Below are 25,694 nucleotides of genomic sequence, written 5' to 3' on the forward strand. Positions count from 1 at the left end.
TGATTGTACACGTATGATCGCTTAGAACAACGAAAAATAAAAAAGCCCCTTATGTCATTGTAAAAATAAGAAATAGTATAAAATTACAGTCCAAGGGAAATAACTCTTAACAGTATTGGGAGTGTCAGTCAACACCAAGCGATGTTTTGCCACTGTGTTATTTTCTGTGGTAGCGAAATGAGTCACATTTAAGAATTTATTATCATTAGACTTTTACCAGTTAAAAACAAGCAAAAGTTATTGCCCGTTGACTTGGAATAAGTGCTTTATGCCCAATTAATGGTTGAATATTAGGCACCTCCAAAATTCACCACAGAATTACCCCCCCCCATATGTAACATGATGTACTTTATTATAAGTTAATATTATCAATATAACTTTTGTATCATTTAAAAGAAGAAGGGCAAAATAAACTATTAATAATTTTTAAAAAGGTTTTCATCGTACGAAAATAATGAAATTGCGAGACGAAAATCGTGTTTACAATAACGCTTTAAAATAACGTAGTAGGCATTCCGAACGTGAAAACATACCCATGTTTAATAAATCTAGCAAAAATTAACTAATGGTCAGATTTTTGTGAAATTTTCGAAAATTATTCATTTTAGAATGAAATCTATCTTCCATCGTCTATTTATATATATAAAAGGCAAATGCACATTTTTGTATATCCAAAGAGGGCTTTTTTTCGCCGGGATTCTTGGGGGGGGGTTACTATGTCTTACAACTGTTTATATACCCCCTAGATAATAATATCTCGGATTTGCGAACGCACGTTGAGTTTAGATTTATTTATGTCGACTTTTACACAATTTTTTCTATTTTGGCCCCTATTGTGTTGATTCAGCTTTTTCATATAAAAGCGAAACTGATGTGCTGGACGCATCCAGAAAGCAATGGACATTTGGTCAATGTCGGTGAAAACTGTCATATCAAACAATTGCTTTCATTCGAACACTCCCCTAATAAAGGGGGAGCTGGTTTTCCCCAACACGTTGAAGAAACAAAACCAGACAAAGTTGGGTAAAAAACAAACCCAAAAGAACTATCTTGCAGTTAAAATTAAGTGTGAAATTTAATTTCGTTTGACCTAATTAAATTCGCCGCGCACCTGCCACTTCTGCGTTAAATTGAAATTCGTTTCAGTTACTTTCCTTTCTTGTGTTATATTATAAACTCTTTTTAAGAATTCAAAACACAACAATCATTGTTGTAAGCAACAGTCCGTTTTTTATTTCTCCTGTTGTTCTTGCTTATGGTAAATAGAGAGAGAGAGTGGGGGAGCGACAGAGAGAATTATCGTGGCGTCCACTCGGTTGACAATCAAATCTCCAACTGCAATCTTTTTCCTTCTGTCACTTTTTCCTGTCAATCTTTTCAAAACATCCACATAACCAGATTCCTTTCTGTTACATTTTTCATAACAATAACAAAGTTTGTTTATATTTGTGAGAAATATTGCAACAATTCCCGTTTAGCATGTCAATTTCTGACATTTCATCCGCAGACGCGTGCCACATTTTAATTCATGAACATACATATAAGTATATACACCTATACACATATATATACTAGCATGTCAACCCAGCTTAGACCGGGTCATTCGTGTAACACTTGGGTGAGCAGTAACTTATCAAGTTTTTCGCCTCAGTGTTCCGGGTCCGATCCTACCTACCAAAACTTTGTTTTTATTTTACTTTTTCTTCTTTTTACATTATGTTCGTTGGTTTTTTGTTTTTTGTTTTTTTTTTCCGATTTTTTAAAAGTTTAACATAGGGTTTGGATCTAACCCCTCCCCCTCTAACACACACACACATCGCTGTTTTTTTGTTTTTGTTTGGTTTTTTAATATTTGTTTTCGAGCCTACCTTCCTACCAAAACATTTTTTTCTTTTTTGATCTACCCGCCTCCAACACACACACCTACAAACACCTGGGCAACGCTGGGTACCCCCCGCTAATCTATATATATAAAAGCGAAAATGTGTGTGTGTGTGTGTGTGTGTGTGTGCACTTTTTGTGTATGTCCGGCAAAGGCTTTTTTTTGGTGGGGGTGCACTCAGCCGGGTCACTCCTTCTTAAAACTTTTTATATACTGTCTAAATCATAATATCTACGAGTTACGAATGGGGGTTACATCTATCTTTAATTTGCCCGATTTTTACATGTTATTTTCGAGATTTTTTTTGATCGCCATGTCTTCGTTTCGCTTTTCAGTATAAAAAGCGAAACTGTGAAAATGAACTTGTGCCGTGCTTGGCCTTTTGGCCAAGATGAAATCACCTTTGTGTAGTATCTGTTCCGGCAAATACTGCAATCAAAGACCATATGTGGGGGCAACCTCACATATAAGACCATTGCTCTTGTAGCAATCAGTTATTGGTCAATGTAAGGGAAACCCTTCATACCAATTGTCACTATCCAGTTCCCCCTTGGGGGAGCTGGTTCCCCTCCCCTACACTCTCCACATTAACAAACGGCCTTGTGCCTAATTTGCTCAGTGGGGAAGCAAATAAATATCAGCTCTATGTGCGGAGACTTTCAGAAAGCAAATAAGGTTTGACCAAATCTCCTCTTCCCTATTTTTGGTCCCCTCATTTTATAGTGGCAAACCGGCTCCCAGCAACTGTGATATTTGAGGTGTTTATTTTATGTGTGGAGCTCTGCCATTTGTGGATAATTATTTTGTGGTTATCATTTTTTTCTTCCCAAGCGGAAGCGATGCGTGGAGCCATGTGCAAAAGACGATTTTTCATTTTGTCTCTCATGGTGGATGCGTTAACATCCGGTTCGCTGCTAATTCTCATCATGTTCCCACAGATAATAAAAATTGTAAATCCAAAATCAACCTTAAAAAAATTCGTTTTGATTTTATCATTTAAATTGATAGAGGGTGGTCCTTATGTTTGGCGCTTTTTTTTCAAAAATGTACAGAGGTTTGTAAAGAACATTATTTTTAAAAACATGTGTCAACAGAATACGTTAAAATTAATTTTATTTTATTAACTCTAGTCTGCGTAGTTCGTTAATAAAAATGTACTTGTTTTACAAAAGGTAAGTTTTATATTATTTTTTATCCATAACAAAAAAAAAAAACCAAAAAAAAACGTAACTCCATTAATAATTATAACGCGAACGCTTATCCATAGAAATTAACACAAACTCACGAAATGATGACGTCACTATTAAAATGTGTACTACTGACGTTTTACACATCACCGTGGTGGAGGTGCCTAATGGTTAATCTAAAAAATGGTTTTAAAACAGAGCAAAAAAAAAACAAACAAACAGAAAAACAGTCAAATAATTGTTACAAAGGAAATAAATGTTGCTTTTTCAGCTATTTGAACGAATGTAGTTTATGTCTTAAAGGATTTTCAAGCGATTTCTTCATGTTTTTTGTAAATTTAAATTGCGGATGTATGGGTGTTAAATATCTCTAGAAAAGAAAAAAAAAACGCTAGTCGCAAGATAAAAACTTTACCCACTAAACTGGAAACGAAATGTCCAGATGTAGTGGAGAAAATTACTAATTGGAAGTACTGATTGTACGCGTAATATCGCTTTTAGAACAACAAAAAATAAAAAGGTCTTATGTCAGTGAAAATTTTTTTGAAAGTGTAAAATTACAGTCCAAGGGAAATAACTCTTAACAATATTGGGGTGTCATTACCAATCGATGTTTTTGGCAGTGTTATTTTCTGAGAGCGAAATGAGTCACATTTAAGAATATTTTTTTATTTTTATTATTATTATTATTATTATTATTATTATTTAATAATAATAATAATAATAATAATAATAATAATAATAAAAATAATAATAATAATAATAAGAAGAAGAAGAAGAAGAAGAAGAAGAAGAAGAAAAAGAAGAAGAAGAAGAAGGCAAAACTGGAGTTTAGGTGGAAAAATAATCTCGAACCCTTTATCACATAAAAGGAACTAATTTCCCTAATCACCGGTACGTTACTATGTCTATAACAGGGGTCGGCAACCTACGGCACGCGTGCCACAGGTGGCACGCCAAGCAATTCTAATGGCACGCCGAGCCTCCAAATCTTTTAAACTTCATACAGCCAAAAGGAAACAGTTCTCCTTGGAATTATGAGGATATCTGCGATCTCTTGCGTACTCTTGCCACCTAAGTGCATGCCCACAACAAGAAAACGCGTTTTATTTTTGTCCGTGCGAACCGTAGGCGTTAGATGCTCCATGCTCGTTCAAAGTATGTTCTGTCAGATACTATAATTTTGAAATGCGTTTTGAATTGAGTCTGGTGACTCAGTCTCACCGACCCAGATGAAATACAACGTAGCGTGAGAGAGTTGCAAATGTAAAATTTAGTCAAAAATCATAATAAAAAAATCTAATATATAAAAAGTAACTTATCAGACGAAAATAAATGACCATTAAGTAAATGAATGATTCCTCTACAAAAATCAACAATAAAAATAATCAAGAATTCATAAATTTGGAAATTAAAGCAATATTTTCAGAGATAGGTTGATAAAATCCGCCCAAAATTTCAACGAATCGCCGGAAGTTTTGTTTACATCAGCAGCAGCGCTGACATTTGAAATCTACGGATGCCTTGAAGTGTATATAAAATTTAACTTGAAATTATAAAAAGTGTATATGTAAACCAAAAAATCTTTTGACTATGATTATCTTAATTAAAATAAAACACTTACCAGTGATAATAACAACACGTGTAACATGGAGTTTATTTGTTTTTGTTTAAATTTATTTTAATATTTATACAAATAAAAAAACAATGCCGGAAAAAAAGTTAAGAAAAGTATATAAATTTTTATTTGTAATTATAAAACTTTTGTTTTTAGCTTTTTATTATTATTTAAGTTTTGTAATGAAACTAAGTATATGCTACCATATTCAAAATATGATAAACCTTATTAGGAAACAAATTATTTTTTGGTAGTCATTTTTTTTTCAATATCTGTCTGGCTGTCTGTCTGTCGTTCGTTTAGCAGAAAGAGAGAGAAAGAGTGAGAAATGATTATAATGTTCTGGAACAATATGTAAAACCCCTCCTTTTTTCACACTAAATGACACTATTTACCATCCCTTGTGAAGAGACGATGACTGGCAATGGGTCATTTTGGGGTTAAAGCTTACCAAAACAAAACAAACTTCCATTTTTGTTATCTCCCTATACTGTAACTCTCTAACTTACCACTTACCCTTTCTTTCACTAAGCTTGTCATAAATCTGTCATCAGCTCTAAGAGAGATTAAAAACACGTGGACTCTATTTGAAAAAAGGAGAATGTTTGTTGTGAGTACTTTAAGCTTTAAATAATGATTATAAATAGAAGGGATAACTTTCAGTTTATATTTTTTTTTTGTTTTTAAATATTTTTACATGGTTTTTTTTTTTTTCGTAACATTTACTAAGTGTTCCGATACAGATAAAATAGCTATTTTAGCAGATCTTCGAAAGAGCAAATTTAATTTTAAGGGAAAGACTAAAGAAACTTTAATTTTTTTAGCATGATAAAAATAAAAAAATTACACAGCTCATAAATCTTTTTTAAAAAATAAAAGAATGTACATATTTTAAACTTTAGCGTTTATTTTCAAAATGAAGGGATAAAGGTTTAAAAAAAAACAACACATTATTTTATTCATTTTTTTATGATCTTTAAATAAAGATATAAATTAGAGTGTTCCGAGACGAATTTTTAATAGAAATTCATACTTTTAGACAGAGGGGGGGTAAAAATAAATAAAAGAAGTATGAAAATGAATTTTTCAGAAAATAATTTTATTTCCATTCGAAAGAGCGTAGAATTTTACATAAAATCTGAAAAAATGAAAAGGATTTGATGAATAGAAAAAAAATTATCGATTTTTAAAATCATAGAAAATTTTCAAGAATTTACAAATTTACAAATTGAAATTGAAACTATTACGTGAAAACGCTCACGCGCAGTAAGGAAGCTTTGACTTTTTTGTGATATTTTTTACGATAAAATTAATTATATGAGATTTTATTTTAAAAAGTTTTACTTTTCTTTAAGAAAAATCTTTCCTAAACACAATGAGCTAAAAAAGTTTTGAAAATTATTAGTTTTAAACATTTTATTTGCTGTTTGAAATTGAGGGGTGTTAAATTTAGGAAGGGTGCTAGAGTTACAGAATTGTTCAGTGGTCAGAATATGAATACAAGATAAGGTATAATTGCCTTTCAAATTCTTGAAATTGTACTTTTAATTTTCAAGCTCGTAACTGGGATTAGAAGAGATGAGCAATTTCGATCATCTTCATACTAAACAAAATGGTATGATTGGAGGAATACGTGGATGAAATATTTTTTTTAAATTGTGAATGCCACGCACGAATAGGATCCTAGCTCGAGCTAATCAAAACCTTTAGACTTTTTCTGGGACACCCTGTACATAATTTTTCTCCACAATTTTTATTAAAATGTATCCTGGTTCTCCCACAGCAAAGGCAAGAATAATTTGTTTGGTATTTTATATATATCATAATTGATGTTTACGTAATTAGGCCTATTTATATTTTCAGAATACCCCTGCTGTTAGATATGACTGAAAAGAAAAGAAAACTTGATCATCGCCCATTTCAAGACAATTGGACAATAGAATATGGATTTGTGGAACAAAAGGATCGTGCTGTTTGTGCTTTCTGTTGCGAAAGTGTTGTGTGTCGCACATCTAGTGTACAAAGGCACTTTCAAACCAAACATCAATCTAAGTTTAAAACTTCAGAAGAAAAAGGTGAAGCCATCAAAAAAGCTATTTCTGGTTTCAAAAAACAAACTGTTATTTTGAGCCAAGCTGTTGGAATGAAGAGTAAAACTACTGAATGTAGTTACAAAATAGCCCAGTGTGTGGCTTTAAATGGTAAACCTTTTACAGATGGTGAATACATCAAAGAAGCTTTTTTGAGTGGTGCTGAAGTTTTGTTTCGTGATTTAAAAAATAAGGACATTATACTCTCTCGAATTAGAGAAATACCAGTCTCTGCAAGATCAGTTGAGAGGCGCATATCTGACTTGGCTGAAAATGTGACAACTAAGCAAACAACTGGATTAAAGCAATCCCTTGTATTTAGTGTCGCTCTTGATGAAAGCACCGATGTAAACGATGCGTCTCGCCTAGCAGTGGTTGCAAGATATCTCGAGAATAATCACATTTATGAGGAGTTGTGTTGTTTATTACCCCTTCATGATACAACCAAAGCAGAAGATATTTTGTGTGCATTTACTGGTTATTTTTCTAAACAAGACATTAACTTGAACAAATTATTCTGCGTAACAACCGATGGTGCTGCTGCAATGGTTGGCAAGAAGAAAGGATTTGTAAAACTTCTGGAAAATCATGTTGGACGCAAACTGTTAAGTTTTCATTGTATTATACATCAGGAGGGCTTATGTGCAAAGACCTCGTCTTTGGATTTGGTCTCTGTGATGAAAACTGTTGTTGAGATAATCAACTTTCTTATTTCTCGCTCTTCATTGGTTCACAGGCAATTCAAATCGCTTCTACAAGAAGTTGAGTGTGAATATGGAGATCTTCTGTTATACAACAATGTTCGCTGGCTTAGTCGAGGCAAAGTTTTAGCTAGATTTGTTTGTTGTCTTGAGGCTATTAAGATGTTTCTTGATGAAAAACAGAAACGATTCCCTCAGCTGAATGATGAAAGCTGGTTGTTGAAGTTGATGTTTATGACCGACATAAACACACATTTGAATGAGCTTAATTTGAAATTACAAGGACAGGGACAAACAGTCCTTGATCTTTTCAGCTATTGGAAAGCGTTTACAATGAAACTTGACATTTTTACCCGTGACATCAACATCAAAGCATTTAAGTACTTTCCAAATGTGAAAAATCATGCAAATCAATTCGAAGTGAACACAGATGAGCTTCAGGAGTACGTGAAAGCACTCAAAGCAGAATTCGAAAAACGAAGCCAGGACTTCTACATTCATGGATCCTTATTTTCATATCTGATTAAGCCCGACATGCTTGATTTGACAAATGCCCAACTGGAACTTTTTAGCTGGATGGACATTGATGATTTTGAAATGCAACAGATTGAACTTAGGTCTTCAGAAATATGGACATTAAAATTTGCTGAACTAAGAAAGTCTCTGGAAGATGAAAATTTTGAAAAGTCTGGTGCTATTCTGAACTGTTGGATCTCCCTCCCAAGCTCATTCATCTGTTTGAAGAAAATTGCTTTTGCTCTTCTCTCAGCTTTTGGTTCAACTTATTCTTGTGAGCAAATTTTCTCTCACATGAAAGCAGTGTTGTCTCCACGTCGAAGTCGTCTAACACCTGAACATTCAGAAAACTGTGTTAAGCTCAAAGTTACAAAGTATGTTCCCGACATTGAGGAATTGGCAAAGACCATGCAAGGACAAGGGTCCCATTAATAATAAAAACTTTTCAGAAACAGTTTTTTCACATTATTTATAAACTTTGACATTATTATATATTTTATGAAATAAATATAGAGAACAGGTATATTGACCTTGATCGTTATAAATAATAAATGTTGGCACGCTGAATAATTTGAAACCCTAAGTCGGCACACGCTAAACAAAAGGTTGCCGACCCCTGGTCTATAATATAGGTATTTCAGAAGTTGTTTTTGAAAACAACTTAAAGAAGCCCAACTTTTTACTTATTTATTTTAAAACGTTTCACGATCTTTTTTTCACAATATCTTTCTTCTCTCATTTTTTACTTTTTTATTTTTAAACAACATTTTTAAATTTTAAACAGAACGTTCCATGATATCTTAAGCAACTTTTTTTTTTTTAGCACGGTAACAAAAATACATAAGTACCGAACGTTTTATAATTAATAAATTTAAATTTGAAATAGAGAAATAATAAATTGCAAGAGATTACGCGTGTTTAATATTAATTTGTATCGTTTATAACTACTCACGTAAATAATCACGCGATTCAATTTTTAATTAAAAAAATATTGTTTAAACTTAAACTTTAAAAAGTCTGATAATTTATTATTTCTATTTATGTATTGTTTATCATTAAGGTACTAGTGCAAGAGCGATCCGGACGTAAATAATAACGCCATTCTTAATATGGGGAGGGGAGAGTGTTTTGTACATATTCTATATTTCAACCTTACAATTGAATAAAAAACATATCATAAAACTTTAATTAAACTTGGAAATACGATTTAAAAAATAGCGCGGATCATTCTCTGCACTAGCACCTTCATTAAAAAAGGTATTCATTGTGTAAAAAAAAAAAAAAAAAAAAAACACGGAACATATAAGACATTTAAATATGAATAGAACTTTTCATAATTGTAACCTACGAAAACCTTTTTCATTTTAATTAAAAGCAATATGAAAAGAAGTTGTTTTTTTCTTTTTAAAGTTATTTTCAAAAACAACTTTAAAAATACCAATATTGTTTATATATTATTGACATAGCAACGTATCGGTGATTAGGGAAATTAGTTCCTTTTATGTGATAAAGGGTTCGAGATTATTTTTCCACCTAAACTCCAGTCTTCTTCTTCTTCTTCTTCTTCTTCTTCTTCTTCTTAATAATAATAATAATAATAATAATTATTATTATTATTTTTTTTTTTTTTAATTTTTTTTTTTTTTTTTTTTACAGTTAAAAACGAGCAAAAGTTATCGTCCGTTACCAAATTGATGGTTGAATATGGTTAATTTGTGCGCATTTTTGAAAAAAAAGATGTTATCCTCCAATGTCGGACATGTTTTGTTCTAAAGTAACACTCGACACTACTTTTTTCTGAATAAACGCTTTGAAATAAGTTAAACCATTAACAACTTAGAAAGCTAGGTAGAAAACCTAGTAATGTCCAAGATCAGTGCTTAGAAAAAAAATCAAGCTACCGGAAATGGATATGGTTGATTATGTAATGCAACCAAATGGATCGGAGTCACAGATGCAAGATATGAAAAACGAAACTATATATTAATTTTAAAAAATTACATTAGTTTTAACACTTTTTGTGTTGTTAGAAAACAAAGAAAATAAAACACTTTTATTATCAAATAATAAAACTAAAAAAGAAAATGTTCAACTTTCGTAGGCATTTATTATCATCTATGGCAGCACATCAAAGACTGTAAATGACCAAGTTTTCTCTGATTCTTTCTCTTCTGATCTTGAGCATGTGGTACAATGGGGAAAGGGGTGGCTGGTTATTTTTAATGTATCTAAAACGAAGCTACTGTATTTACATCATCAATGCACCAATCCCCATCTGGCATCAATTAATGAATGGCTCTCGTCTTGGGGAGGCTCCATGTTTATGGAACACGTTCATCAAATCTGTTCCCAAAGTTGCTGGGAAAATGGTGAGATCCTTCTATCGATTCAGTAGATATCTCACTGCTGATGCAATTCTCTATCTATATAAGAGCCAGGTATGTCTAAGGATGAAGTACTGTTGCCACATCCGGGCAGAAGCTGCTAGAAAGACTCATCCTGCCTTGACAGAGTTCAAAATAGACTTCGTAACCTAGTGGGGGATGCTCTTTTCTGTTCCCTGCAACCTCTTTCTCACAAAAGAGACGTTGCGAGCATGTCTCTGTGTTATCGTTATTTTCATGGCAAGTTCTTTTCTGAGATCCAATATGGTACCCACTCACCAAACTTACAACAAGAAACACTCGTCTAGCTTAAAACACTATCAATAATTTCCCCCACTCTTTATCTGTGCTTAAACCTAAACATAGATTCCATTAACAAAGCTTCTTTGTTAGAACTGCACATCTATGGAAGTCTCTTCCATTTGCCTGATTTCCGGCTGACTATAATATGGTCATCTTCAAGTCCAACGTAAACAAGTTCTTGATGCGTCGTCCCCCTTAAGTAATCCAATTTACCAAATTTCCACTAACAATTACTATGACATTGACCACTGTACACTTATTAACCCTTATCCTCGAGTGACCGCTGGCCTTGATAAACGGTGACTTCTTTGTAATAAAAAAAATTGTACATTTCTTTAAATAGTCTTTTTGAAATTTACCCCTATCGTATTATCACTTTTATAATTATTTTAGTTTTAACATTTCTTGTGTTATTACAAAACAAAAAAAAAAAAACACTTCTTTATTATCAACTATTAAATTATTATATTAAAAAATTTATTAAATTATTAAAACTAAATTAATTATTTTGAATAAATATTTGTCTTATTATTTGATAATACAAGTGTTTTTTGTGTTTAAAAGTCACTTTTTTGTTTCATAATAACACAAGTGCTAAAACTAAATTAGTTTTTCTGAATAAAATATTTGTTTTATTGTTTGACTAGCGGGGTACTCGGCATTTCCCAGGTGTTTGGAGGTGTGTGTGTGTAAGGGAGAGGGGGTTAAATTAAAGAATAAGCGAAGTAATAAGCCTGTTTAAATATAAGGAAAAAAAACGATGTTAAACTTCCTAAAAAAATCGGAACAACCAAAACAAAAAAAAACAAAAAAACAGCAAACAAATGTAGAACTTCTTTAAAAAAGAAAGCAGAAAAACAAAAAGCAAAAATAAGGGAAAAAAATTATGAACGTGTTCTAAAAAAGAAAAGCAAAAAAACACAGCAGAAAGCAAAAAAAAAAAAAATGGCATAAATAACCCTTCGAATCGGTCCATGGTGCGTTTCAGCCAGTGGAAAGCATAGAATGAAAAGGAATGTTAAAATTCCATTACAGTTTTTTTAAGCAAACAAAATGAAATAAAGCAAAAAAAAAAAAAAGAAATGGCATAATAACCCTTCGACTCACTTAAGTCCATGGTGCATTTCACCCATTAAAAAACATAGAACGAAAAGAAACATTAAAGTTCCATTACAGTTTTTTTTAAGCAACTACAAAACGAAATAAAATGGAAATGATGTTTTATATGTTCATTTAAAAAGAAATGGAAAGAATCATTTTTTTTTTTTTTGAGTGTAAAAATGTTGGGGGAAAATGGTAATTAAGCAACGTAAAAGTAAGCGTGGGATAAGAATTAATGTTTGTAGGAATGTTGTTATCGGTTAATTCCGTAGTGCGTTTCACCTAATAGGAAGCAAATTCCAGATTTTTTAAGCAATTACGAAGTACAGCAAACCAAAACCGGCGTTCCTTCGTAAGTGTCCCTTGGGAACGATCCCACAATGGTGTAAATGGTGGAGGTGGAAGGAGGAATTAATTAGAGAGAAAAGATTTTACTACTTCCATTGATTTTAACCGATTTTGGCAGTGAACTCTCAGAAGAAAAAATATAGAAATCTATGATTATCGAGGAAACATTTAATTAACCGGAGATTATCTATCTGTGGAATAAGATCCAGGCCAAGTATGCCATGAATAGCAGACTCATTCAATTTGGAGTATCCAGAACAAAGACGAAACCCCTCTTTAGTCAATTTTGATGCAATCTCATCAAATTTGTTTACCTGAAATTTTAACTTCAAATCATCTGCAGACAAGGCAGAAAAAGGAAATGATGTCCCAATTTAAGAGACACTTCCAGCTCCCTAAGTTTTAAAGAATTTGTCCCCATAAGAGTATTAATAGGCATTTCCACCATCCAAAATTTTAATTTATTCCTGGGACTTAAACGGTTTCGAATTACCTCAGAAAAGAAGGATTTCTGGCTACCCGTATCCAAAAGACAGTAAAAATAGACAGGGCACCCTTTCGCCTTCATTGATATTTTGAGTACAGGAAATACATTTTTCCTGTCCCGATAATGCTGTATTTCCCACAAAGGATTTGGGACTTTTGGGGCACATTATTGAAAAATGGTCCTTAAAGCCACAAATGGTGCAAGGATAAGGAAGACCCTTTATCCCCTTGAAAACAATTATGTAGGAACAACACAGTCATTTGTTAAAGAGAAGAATAGTTAATAATCGAGGAATTGTAAACAATAAGAAAACTCAACAAATACCTTATACCAAACGCAGTCAAATTCAATTATGTATCTTTTATATGTGCAGAAATTGTGTTTAATTACTTTTTGTTTAACTTCTTTTAGATCTGTTTATAACAAATAACTGGTTGCTTGTCATTTAATCATTAGGGATTTCATTCTTGAAATTATTTTTAAAAATCTATGATTCTGAATTTGGGAGCACAACTCAGTGTTAGAATAAGTCACTTGTTTACAAATTTTCAGGGATTAAGCCTCCACACACATTTTGCGATAAGTTGTCATTTGTTTTGTTTTTTATGAATTTGTAAAAACCACTTTGAACAATATACGTTGAAATAAGAAAAAAAGAAAAAGAAAGAAAGAAAACTTAGTTTTAGCACGTTAAAAGTATACAGGTCGTTGGATAATTAAATTCTACTGCGTTTGATATAAGTTTCTTGTTATTTTTTCATTTTTTCATTTTTTAATTTTTTTTTTTTACAATTTTCGACTGTTCACTTTTCTAAACGTTTACCAAGTGAATAAACACTGTAAAATTAATGAGGTCCATAGATCATATATTAAATGAATGCCCCCTTCCATCCCATTAAAAAGTACTTGGAAAAATCGATTTCATAGGTAGTTTAAAGAATGTTTAACTGTAAAAATGGTGAAAAAAAAAAAATCAACAAATAATTGTTACCAAAAGCAATAAATGCTACATTTCCAGCTACTTGTATGAGTGTAGTTATGTTTTATATTTTCATACGCTTTTTGTTTTTATAATCTTAAATTGCTAGGTACGGGCAAAATGAATGCCGATGCTCAAAATGTATAAACATTTTGACCCTTCCCTTTACTTAAAAAATCACCAAAAATCAGGAAATAAACCAATTTTAATGAAATTTTCAGTATTTATCAAATAATGATCGCGGAATATAATGAACAAATTATTTTTTATTTAAATCTGAGTGGAAATGTATCATTTTGTTTAAACAAAAAATACTTTTACTAAAGTTATGGTTTTCAGTAGTAAATAAAAAACGCAAGACTCTACTTTTGCTTTTTATTTTTTATATATAAATAAAGCATCGTAATTTGTAACAATAATAATAAAATAATTTTTATAGGAACATTACGAAAAAAGCCCCTAAATCCGTATTAATGAATTCAATATAACTCGAAGAAAAATGAATTTCTCGAACTACCGATATTACCATTGAATTAAGTATTGCTTATTAAATATTTTCACACAAAAACCTATAATTGCAAAATATATTTCTTTTTTTTTATTTCGCATAATTTTTATATGCAAGATTTTAATAATTTCCTTGCTCGCAAGAATGTGAAACTTTTGGCATAACATAATTTTTTATATAATATTGAACAATAATTAAAAAAAATTAATTTAAAAATAGGAATCTAGAAAAATAATTAAATTAAAAAATGCAAGAATTATTACAAACGTTCAGAATAGGAATGTATGGATGTGCAACTGGGGGGGGGGGAGAACTCCCTCCCTTTTAATTACATGACGTCATTTTCACAGTCTTTCGACTGCTTGAAATTTTGGGCCTTCGTAATTTTCGTGTTTACAAAATTTTAGTTTGTTGCGTTTTGCGAACACCAGAATCACTCGGTTTTTGGGCTAATTAATTTATGTTTTGTACAAACAAGGTGGGTTTTTTTATTATTTAATTCAATATCTTAGGAGTTTACTAATTATCTTTGAAATAGACCCAGAAAATTAATATTTATCTTTTAAAGAATTGTTACAATGAATTTATTTAACTTCAAAATTTAGCTGAATTCGGTAGCTCACCGAGAAAACATTTTCATAACTTTTTTTTTTCACATGTACAAATATTTTTTTCCTTTTGAAAATTAAATTTAGTCCTTAATCTTTCAAATACAATCAAAAAGTAGTCGGAAACCTACAAAAATAAAAATTATGATAAATCAGCTTTCAAAACTAGGTCCCCCATTTTTGTCTGCCCATTTTTGCCCGTACCTATAAATTGCAAATGTGTGGGTGTTAAATATCTCCAGATTTTCTCGAAAAAAAAAATTAAAAAGAAAAAAAAAAAAAAAACGCTAGCCGCTAAATCAAAATTTTACTCGCTAAAATATAAACAAAATTTCCAAATCTAGTGGGAAATTTGCTCAGTAGCAACACCGATTGTACACGATTACGCTTAGAACAATGAAAAACGAAGAAAGTCTAATCATAACAATAAATTCTTAAATCTTACTCATTTCCGTACCTCAGAAAATAAAACCGTGGCACAAATGCCGATTGGTGTTGATTTGGGCAATATACAATACTGTTAAGAGTTATTTCCCGTGGACTGTAATTTTTGGTACTCATGCAGAGAGTGATCCAGACGTAACTCAACGGCCGCTCGGCTTTCCCTGGAACATGACGTCAACAGCCAGAGTAAGCCGAGCGTCGCTGAGTAAATTAAGCCGATCGTTGCCGATGAAAGCATAACAAGAAAAGAAAACCTACCTTAAATTTTAAGTTTTATTAACTGTAAAGAAAAATGTTATGACAATATATTTTCTTTGTTTTTTGTTTTTTCTACATATATTTTTTTTACTAAATAATGTTAAAGACATTTTTGTTCGAGAAAAGGTTCAAAGGTAAGTCAAATAAATACTTTCAAGGATTTTTTTTTGTAATTTTTTCTTTTTTAAAAAAATTGAAAAAAAAATTATTTTTGTTTTTTTTTGGGGTGTTATTTTTATTTTATTTATTTATTTATTTATTTTTTTTTTAAATTTTTGGGGTGTGTTTTTTGGGGGTTTTTTTTCCAAGGAAAAACCTGAAAACCAGAAAAATTGAAACAAAATGGGTGGGATAGTTTTTTTTTTTCTTATATTAAAACAGATATTGTTGTTGTTTCCGCAGACCGTTGTTTTATTAATGGTGTGTGTGCGTGGATCGTATTCCGCATTTGCACTGGAGGTCTTTCTGTGTTGCTCGCTCGAACGCCCACAAGTAGATTATTTTAATTATGATGGTAATTGTCAGCCTAGACTTGGCAAAAAAAAAAGAAAAAAAATTACCTGTCCGCTTTGATGTAAAGGTTCGGCATTTGGTAGCCTGACACCTTTAAGCACAGCCATCACTTACTTTCCTCTTATAAAATTGCACCTGTATCCACATGATGCACAAGTTTTCGTCTGTGCCAGTAATTTTTTTTTCTTGATAAAGACGAGGACTCTGGCTGGTGTTTTCAGCTGCTCACTTAAGGCTGTAAATTTCATGTTTTTTTTATTTGTTTTTTCTGACGTGAAAGTACAAAATAGTGTGTTTTTTTTTACTAATTTGTTATCTTTTCTTCCTCTTCCAAATTCTCGTCTGCTGCTTTGAATTTTGAACTCGTGCATCGCATTGAAAACCATCGCGCTAACACTGTCATTGGCTCAGCTTTATGTTATGTCAGACTGCTTAATTTCCTCGGCGACGCTCGGCTTATTTCGGCTATTGATGTCATGTTCCGGGGAAAGCCAGGCAGGCGCTGAGTTACGTTTAGATCACTCTCTGCATGAGTACCCAATTTTTAACTGTTTGCTAACTTTTCAATGACATAAGGAACTTTTCATTTTCGTACACTCAGTGTTGCCTATTTAGCAATTTTTCCACTAGATCTGGAGATTTTGTTTACAATTTAGCGGCTAGCGTTTTTTTTTATATAGAAGATTTGGAGATATTTGATACCCATACATCTGCAATTTAAGATTATATATATAAAAAAGTGCGTGACAATACTTGAAAACATAAACTACACTTATGGCGGTTACCATAATGTAATTCTTATTGGGTAGGTCACCATTTCGGCGGGTCCCCCTTTTAGGGAGTCGTCGAAATTAATAAGACGGGAGTAGAAACTGACCTGGGAATAATAATAAAGAAACAAAGGAACTTCCAAACGAAACGGTTTTATATTCATTTCAGCATACAAGTGGTATCGGGTTATAGAAAGTTCGTGATTTTCATTTTTTGTCCCCTGACTCTGGAACCACTCGTGTCTCCATCTTTCTGCTTCCAACACTTTTTGTATCTCTTTTTTTGTCTTTCCCATCAGAACTGTTCTCCGTCCTGATTGGTTACAACCTCTGGTCACATTTTTGAGGAAAGGAGGAAGGAAGGAAGGAAGGTAGGAAGGGGGAAAGGGAAGAGTAGAGAGAAAGAAACATGTAATGGAGAAATAGTAGTCTTGGCTTCACTACACGAGTCCCCCTCCAGTAACGGAGTTAGTTAATATCCTTAGAATCACTACTATGTCTACTTCTGTTTAAAAATAAAAATATTCATTTTTCTTTTTCCATGTCACTTTTCTTCCTGATCTAGATTTATACATGCCACCAGCAATTTTACTCTCTACTTTATCGGTATCATCTGTTCTGACATCCTTATCATTAGTAGTACCTATCTGTGATTTCTCGGTCACTCTAGTTCTATTACTGCTAGTTGGCTCTGTAAATGGTTTTAACCTATCGATTGATACATGTGCATGAGTACCGTTATTCATATCGATCTGGAAGTGTTTATCTGATCGAGTCAAAACTTTATAAGGACCTGAGTACCGTGCTTCTAATGGTTTCCTAACTCGATCAACCCTTAACCATACTTTCTCACAGGAAAGTAAAATTTTCGGTATAAAAGATTTTGCATTTCCATGGATAAATCCTTTTCCATCGTTGAGTACGTCGATTTGGGACATCCATTCACACAAATTACGTACATACTTGTTGTTAACTGGAGTTTCTTTTTCTACTCTCTGCTTGTGTATCAGCTGATGAGGAATCCATATTGGTGCTCCAGTAACAGTGGTAAAAGGTGAAAAACCTGATTCATTAGGAGTGCTGCGTATACCTAGTAGGATCACTGGTATCGCTTTCATCCAGGATGCTTTTTGCGCTGCCTTAAGGGGACGATGTGCTCTTTCAATCATCCCATTACTTTGAGGATGATACGAAGTTGTTCTCAATTGGTGAAAACTTACTACCTTGGCCAACTCTTGAAACAATTCGCTCTCAAATTGGCTAGCTCTGTCAGTTACAACATGCAATGGAACTCCAAATCGAGATATCCAGGCATTGATAAATGCCTCTGCTACCGACTGCGCAGTTATTTCGATCATTGGCTGTACTTCGATCCAGCGAGTTGCACGATCGATACAGGTCAGCAAATATTTGTATGGACTGAGGTAAGGATCTGACTCATTGTGCGTTAGAGGTAACGGGCCAACAATATCAATATGTACCGTTTGGAAACATGCGGATGGTAAATCAAACTCCTGGACTGCAGACTTTGTGTCTGTGAACTTTTGACTGTTGACACACAACACATTCTACACAGAATTGCTTGACTGTCTTATCTAAGTTAGGCCAGAAGTATCTAGACTTAATCAGTTTAATAGATGCTCCAGTTTCAGCGTGCGCTAAACTGTGTAAACTGTCAAAGACAGCCCTACGAAGCTCTTTTGGGACAAACGGCCTGAGGTACTTGGTTGAAGTATCACACAGGACAGAGCCAATTTCACGTGACACGTAGTATTCTTTTAAATTAACATATGATTTTATTTCATCTCCTTTTTGTGCCTGGGCTATTTCAGCCAAATCACATGCATCTATTTGCACCGCTAAAGCAGTTCTAGATATACAGTCTGCAACTATGTTCTCGTCTCCTTTAATATACACCACGTCAGCGATATATTCAGCAAGTACTGACAAGTGTCGTTGTTGTCGATCCGACCTTGCGGGTGTCTGACTATAAAAGGCTCTACATAATAGCTTATGGTCAGTGAATAATGTCACGTGACGACTCTCTATGAGGTGACGGAAATATATTACTGAAAAATAAGCTGCCACTAGCTCTCTGTCAAACGTAGAATACTTGGTCTGGGCTTGCAAAAATTTCTTGGGAAAGAAACCTATAGGTACTGGTTTCTTATCTATTAGCTGGTGTAATGCAGCACCAGCTGCGTATTGACTTCTATCCGTAACCAGGTGGTACTCTGTGGCTGAAGACTGCAGATGAGCTAATGCCGTAATTTCTGACAATTTGCTTATTATAGTTCTGAAAGCATAAGTTTCTTCTTCGTTTAGCTCAAACGTTGCTTTAGGGTCCAACCTCATTCGTTCGGATAGTGGTAGCACTATGGTTGTGTAATTAGGGACTAACTTGTGATAAAAACCTGTCATTCCCAAAAATCTATGCAAGCTTTTCGAATTTTTGGGTACTGAAAAGGTTTCTAATTCTTTAATTTTTTTTGAAGTAGGCAACAAGCCTTCTTTGCTTACATGAAAACCTAAGAAGTCCAACTCTGATACTCCGAATACACACTTAGCTAAGGAAATCTTTAAATTATTATCACCAAGAATCATGAATACCTTATCTAAGTCTTCCTTGTGCTGTTGTTCACTTTCGCTAAAAACTAATATGTCGTCTAAATATACGAATACACAATTTAATTTTAAAAATATCTTGTTTATAAAACGCTGAAATGTGGCTGCAGCATTCTTTAAACCAAATGGTATGTAATTAAATTCAAATAAGTCAAAAGGTGTCACGACTGCCGTATTAGGCACATCTTCAGGGTGTACTTTAATCTGGTGATATACTGCAGTCAAATCGATCTTGGAAAAATATTGTCTACCAGTTGTGTGCAGAATGAATTTATGTTCAGTATCGGGTAGCAGTCTGTCTTGGTAATGCTATTCAGCGCGCGGAAGTCACTGCAAGCTCGATATGAACCATCTGATTTCTTCACTAAGTGCAAGGGTGTTGCCCACTCGCTACTGGAAGGCTGGATAACTCCAGTATTTAGTAAGTTCTTAAATTCCACCTATGCTGCGTCTAATTTAGGACTGGAAATTTGCCTAGCTTTAGCAAAGACTGGTACATGGCTGCCTGTATCAATCCTGTGATACACTCTGCCATATTCTTTGTCTGTATCGCTATGAGGTGATACTATAGTTATTTATTATTTATTATTTCGTTAACGTATTCTGCTAGGTCTATTTTATTAATCAATACAGTATTGGTTTCAGTTACTGCGTTGACTTTAATTTCGCGCTCTGTTACATTATCACGGATGGATCTATTCTTGCAATTCACTACTATATTAAACGTGTTTAAAAAGTCTAATCCTAACAAAGGGTTAGTGAAATCTACGATCACGAAACTCCATTGGAAAGATCTTCTTAAACGTGGAATCTTGACTTCTAAGCTAGTTTGACCATAGCATTTTATGCTTTCGCTGTTAGCAGTCGAGATATGAACAGGAGTTAGTTTCAAGGTAATTCCATTTACTACAGAACGTGGTAAAATGGAAATACTGGCTCCTGTATCTACAATAAAATTTACTTTAGACGCTCTTATTTTTGCAGTAATTTCTAGTAACGGCAGCACTACTGGAGCAAACGCAGTCCGCCTTTTTAGTTTTCCGAATCGCTAGGGGTGGGAGATGAGGGACGCGAGTTAGGTAGTATTTGTATATTGCTCTTTTTCTTTGGCCATTTACACCACAGCTTACATGTACGAGCCTCTTATACAAAGTAAATATGGGCTCTACATACTCTCGGTCACTGTTTCCTTCTATACGGGCGTAGACCGACTGGTGTTGTTTCGCCTGTATGTCTAGTACCGTGGTGACTTGTTCGAGCCTGACTTTCTACAGTCTGAAATACCGGTGCATTTTCAATTAATGGCATCAAGTTGTCGGACAGTCGACCTAACTCTACCAAGGGCATCTCGGTGTGAGCCGCTATCACCGGGGCAATTTGCTTCGGCAGTGAGCGTATAAACTTATGGCACACTATTTCGTTGCTAACATCTCCTGGAGGTATATTGACGGATGACCCAGCAACATAGTGGTCCTCATCAATTTCTCCAAGAGTTCAGGTCTAGTCTTTTCGTAGGTAGACAATACCGACTCCCTTAATTTAACATAATCTAACGAGTGTAAAACTGCTGGCGGTATATTCGTCACTACGTCAGGTGGCAATGCACTTATAACGGTATAAAATTTAGTCTCGTCCATAGTAATACGTTGGAGATGGAACTGTGCTACTAATATTGCAAACCATCCCTCGACACTAGTTTCCATAAATTGTAAGAGTTTTACCCTTACTTGTTGAGCATCTGTTATGATTTTACTAATATTATTTATTTGAAAAAAAAATTGTATGATTATTTTTATTATTATTATATCTTTTGTTAATATTTCTTTTTGGAAGCCGCGACCAAAGGAAATAGCGGTGGGGGGGATTGCTAGGTATAATAGAAAGGAAGGAAAATGTTTACTCACCAGAGGTTGAATTAACCGAGAGATTTGTGTTTCAAACTTATTGATAAAAATTTATATATATATATATATATATATATAATATATATATATATATATATATATATATATATATATATATATATATTTTTTTTTTTTTTTTCTTTTTTTTTTTAAGAAATATATATATAATTCTGGTTAATGTCTTTGACAAAACCTGCGTTATTGTCCGGGCGAATTTCTACACATGCTAATTTCCTCACGTGTTTAAGATGGCGACAATTATTTTTGTATGCGTGTTTGAAAGTTTTTGGGTTTTTTTATGTTTTTTTTTGTATGTGTGTGCGTTTTTTTTTTCTTTTTTTGTGTATCCGGACAAAAATTTTTAAATTTTGTATAACTGCGTCTTACAATTAATTTTTTTTTTTTTCTTTGTATTTATATATATTTTACAAGGTATCTGCCTTCGGACTTCTCAGGCCAGGTCCTATTTAAATCACGTAAATTATTCGGTAGGAATCACATAATTTTTTTTTTTTTTTTTTGATAGGGTGAGTCATGTCATAAAACAGTAAAAATATATTTGATCGGCACTTCTTTGGGCGGATTTATATATATTTACTTGTTTTGTTTTTTTTTCTTTTTTTTGTGTTTGTCTTCAGACTTAGCTGTAACATCATCATCGTTTGTCCGTGTTCATATGGACGTCGGGTATTCACCAAATTATGGCGGTTACCATAATGTAATTCTTGTTGGGTAGGTCACCATTTCGGTGGGTCTCCCTTTTGGGGAGTCGTCGAAATTAATAAGACGGGAGTAGAAACTGACGTGGGAATAATGATAAAGAAACAAAGGAACTTCCAAACGAAACGGTTTTATATTCATTTCAGCGTACAAGTGGTATCTGGTTATAGAAAGTTTGTGATTTTTATTTATGTCCCCTGACACTGGAACCACTCGCGTCTCCGTCTTTTTGCTTCGTTCACTTTTAGTATCTCTCTTTTTGTCTTTCTCACCAAAACTGTTCTCCATCCTGATTGGTTACAACCTCTGGTCACATTTTTGAGGAAAGGAGGAAGGAAGGAAGGGGGAAAGGGAAGAGTAGAGAGAAAGAGACATGTAATGGAGAAATAGTAGTCTTGGCTTCACTATACACTCATACAAGTAGCTGGAAATGTAGCATTTATTGATTTTTTTGTAACAATGATTTGTTGACTTTTTTTTTTTTTTTAACCATTTCTACAGTTAACCATTCTTTAAACTCCCTATAAAATCGATTTTCCAAGTACTTTTTAATGGGAATGAACCGTTCCGGCTTAAGCACTCCCATTAATTTAAAAGTATTTATTCACTTAGTAAACCTTTAGAAAAGTTAACAGTCAAAAATTGTAAGAAAAACAAACAAACAAACAAACAAACAAAAAACGACAACAGTTAAAAAAAAAGAAACTTGTATAAAACGTAGTAAAATTTAATTCTCTAATGACATGTAAGCTTTTAACGTGCTAAAACTAAGTTCGATTGTTGTAGTCTTTTTCTAATTTCGAAATATGCTGCTCAAGTGGGTTTTACATATAAATAAAAAACAAAACAAAGGACAACTTGTCGCAAAATAGGTGTGGAGGTTTAATTCCTAAAAGTTTGTATATCAGAAATTTAGTTAGTAGCAGAAATTAGTTGAATGTGCGGATAACTATGCTCAACGACGTAGAAAGTTGAAAGTTACAGTCCAAGGGAAATAACTCTTAACAGGATTGCATAAGGGAGTGTCAACACCAACCGATGTTTGTGCCATTGTTTTGTTTTCTGAGGTAGGGAAATGAGTCAGATTTAAGAATTTATAATTATTATTATTATTAGACTTTGACCCATTAAAAACGGGCAAAAGTTATAACCCGTTGACTTAGAATGAATATTTTATGCTAAATTGATGGTTAAATATGTTTTTTTTTTTTTTTTTTTTTACACAGTGATCACCACTTATCAAGGCCTGGAAGCCACTCAGGGATAAAGGTTATTGCAAGTACATTACGTTAGTGTGAAGATTTGATGAAGTGTTTACTTAAGGGGGCGGTTCATTAGGAATTTGTTAACGTTGGACTTGAACACATCCAAGTTGTAGTCCGGTGGGAAGCAGGCACATGGAGCAGAGTTCCACAGGCGTGCAGTTCTGCTCATTTTTGCAATAAACATAAATCACTATTAATCCCTAACTCTGTATCAAATAGATACCATAATCCTTAGTTCATTGCACCTTATCATAATAAAAATCCACATAAAATTTTAGCCAGATTGGCTTTGTAGTTTCTGAGGGAAATTAGTTTATACTGACAATTAAATGTAATACTAAACGTTGAAAAAATTAGTAAAAATAGATAAAAACAGAAATGTTGGCTATTTGGGGAGGAAAGTATGTAGGAACAACGCAGTCATTCGTTAAAGAGCAGAATAGTTAACAGACCAGGACTTGTAAGCAATAACAAAACTCAGCAAATGCAGTAAAATTCAATTATGTATCTTTTATACATGCTGAAACCGTGTTTAAGACAGTGGCAAAAAGATTAACAAAACAATTACAACAAAGCATACCTCTAAAATTAGATCCAAATTTTATTCATTCTTCGTTGCAAAAAAGGAAATGCCCAATTTTCCTCTGAATTGAGCTGGTAATAATCTTGAAAGATAATAGATTTTTTTATTTTCATCAGGAACTGGTATCCAGGTATAGCACGGTTCAAAAATTGGATTAATTGCAGCCGTTTGAAGGGGGTTTGTATGATGCCTTCTAATAAAAGGATTTAATTCTTGATTTGATATTGATTGATCATTACAGAAGTTCATAATTAATGTTAACTTGATGGAAAAATCAATTAATGACAGATCGATTTTGACTTAAAAATGTCTCTGAGAGACATATATAATAATAACTTAGCCTAATCATTTAGGCTTGAAAATAAAGTCACACGGAGACGAAGGGTAGAGGTACCCAAATGCCTCATATCCATAGAGAGTTGAGTTCCATCCTTCTCGTTCAGCTGCTTTACTGGAACTCCCTTAAAAGCAATCAAAAAAGCCCACTAAGCACGTCACTGGCAGTTAAAAACATCGACCAATTTAATTGGTCTAAACAAACACAGTGGATGGCCAAATAAGCCAATGAGGGGCTTGCTTATAATTGTAGAATTTCTCAGATAATAACAAATAATTGGTTACTTGTAATTTAATCATTAGGGATTTCATTGTTTTTAATAAATCTATGACTGACACAAACTTTAAATTTGGGAGTGCAACTTAAACTTAGGGTTAGTGACAGAATAAGTCACTTGTTTACAAATTTTCAGGAATTAAGCCTCCACACCCATTAAGCTCTCAGTTGTCAATTGTTTTTTTTTTATTCATACATAAAAACCATATTGAACAACATATTTCAAAATTATAAGATTAAACCCCCAAAAACTTAGTTTTACCACATTAAAAGTATACAGGTCGCTAGATAATTAAATTCTACTGCGTTTGATTTTTTTTTTTTTTTTCCATTTTCTGACTGTTAACTATTCTAAACGTTTACCAAGTGAATTAATGGGTATACTTAGATCATATTTTAAACTATAGATGCTGAAACGCCCCCTCTCCATTAAAAAGTACTTGGAAAAGTACTCGATTTTATAGGTAGTTTAAAGAACAATTAACTGTAGATATTGTGAAAAAACAAACAAACAAAAAACAAACAAACAAAAAACAAATAATCAACAAATAATTGTAACCAACGGCAATACATTATACATTTCCAGCTGAGTATGAGTGTAAAGTTTTTTTAAAGCGCTTTTCTTTAGTTTTTAAATCTCACATTGCGAGTGTCAGATTTTCTAGAGAAAAACCGCTAGCCGCTAGATCAAAATTTTATCTGGTAACGTGTAAATAAAATCTCCATATCTAGTGAAAAAATTGCTAAATAGCAACACTGATAATATCCTAGAAAGGAAGCCTCCGTCAAGAGATTCGCTAATCTTATGAGATATAACCATAAGCACATCTGCTGTAGATCTTGCAGAACGGAAACCATATTGAATATCACTAAGTTTATTTTTGCTGAGGTGGTAGACTACTTCTCTATTTAACACTGATTCCACCAACTTACTCATGACACACAGGAGACTTATTGGTCTGCACTGAGAGAGAGAGATGACTGATCACCTGAATTCTTAAATACAGGGCACACTAACGAGGTTTTCCAAGGTGTTGGGAAGCAATTCTCCTTAAGACAATACTTAAACAGCTTTGTAAGTATGAGTGCTACTTCTGGTTGAAGCTTTTTTAGCACTATAATAGGAATGCCGCCAGGGCTAGTTACTTTACTGGAATCAAGGTTTTTGATTAGTTTGGCAACTTCATGCATAGATATTTGTATATCGCATAAAGTATTTTCTGATACAGAAGGAAATACTGGGGGTTGCCGGCCTTGGTCGCATTGGGTAGAATTAGCTGCAAAGTT

At 33.2% G+C, this 25,694-nt stretch overlaps 1 protein-coding gene and 1 long non-coding RNA gene across 3 annotated transcripts in view; one reads left to right on the forward strand and one right to left on the reverse strand.

The window, feature by feature from the left end:
* Positions 1–25,694, reverse strand: part of LOC145298817 (uncharacterized) — a 182,762-nt gene that overhangs the window by 140,277 nt on the left and 16,791 nt on the right. The window lies entirely within an intron of this gene.
* Positions 4,382–11,048, forward strand: LOC145298238 (general transcription factor II-I repeat domain-containing protein 2-like). Of its 2 annotated transcripts, none has more exons than XR_013870680.1 (2): positions 4,382–5,297; positions 9,651–11,048. XR_013870680.1 is itself a non-coding variant. In XM_080144310.1 (2 exons), the coding sequence occupies exon 2, from the start codon at positions 6,570–6,572 to the stop codon at positions 8,424–8,426; it is 1,857 nt and encodes a 618-aa protein (XP_080000436.1). In that variant the 5' UTR covers positions 4,382–5,297; positions 6,551–6,569; the 3' UTR covers positions 8,427–8,623. The 2 variants fall into 2 exon arrangements, 1 of the variants encoding a protein (XP_080000436.1); XM_080144310.1 differs by lacking the exon at positions 9,651–11,048 and adding an exon at positions 6,551–8,623.

Source organism: Euprymna scolopes, chromosome 1 (assembly GCF_053919585.1).
Source record: "Euprymna scolopes isolate OS-2025 chromosome 1, ASM5391958v1, whole genome shotgun sequence".
Classification (NCBI taxonomy): Eukaryota; Metazoa; Mollusca; class Cephalopoda; order Sepiida; family Sepiolidae; genus Euprymna; species Euprymna scolopes.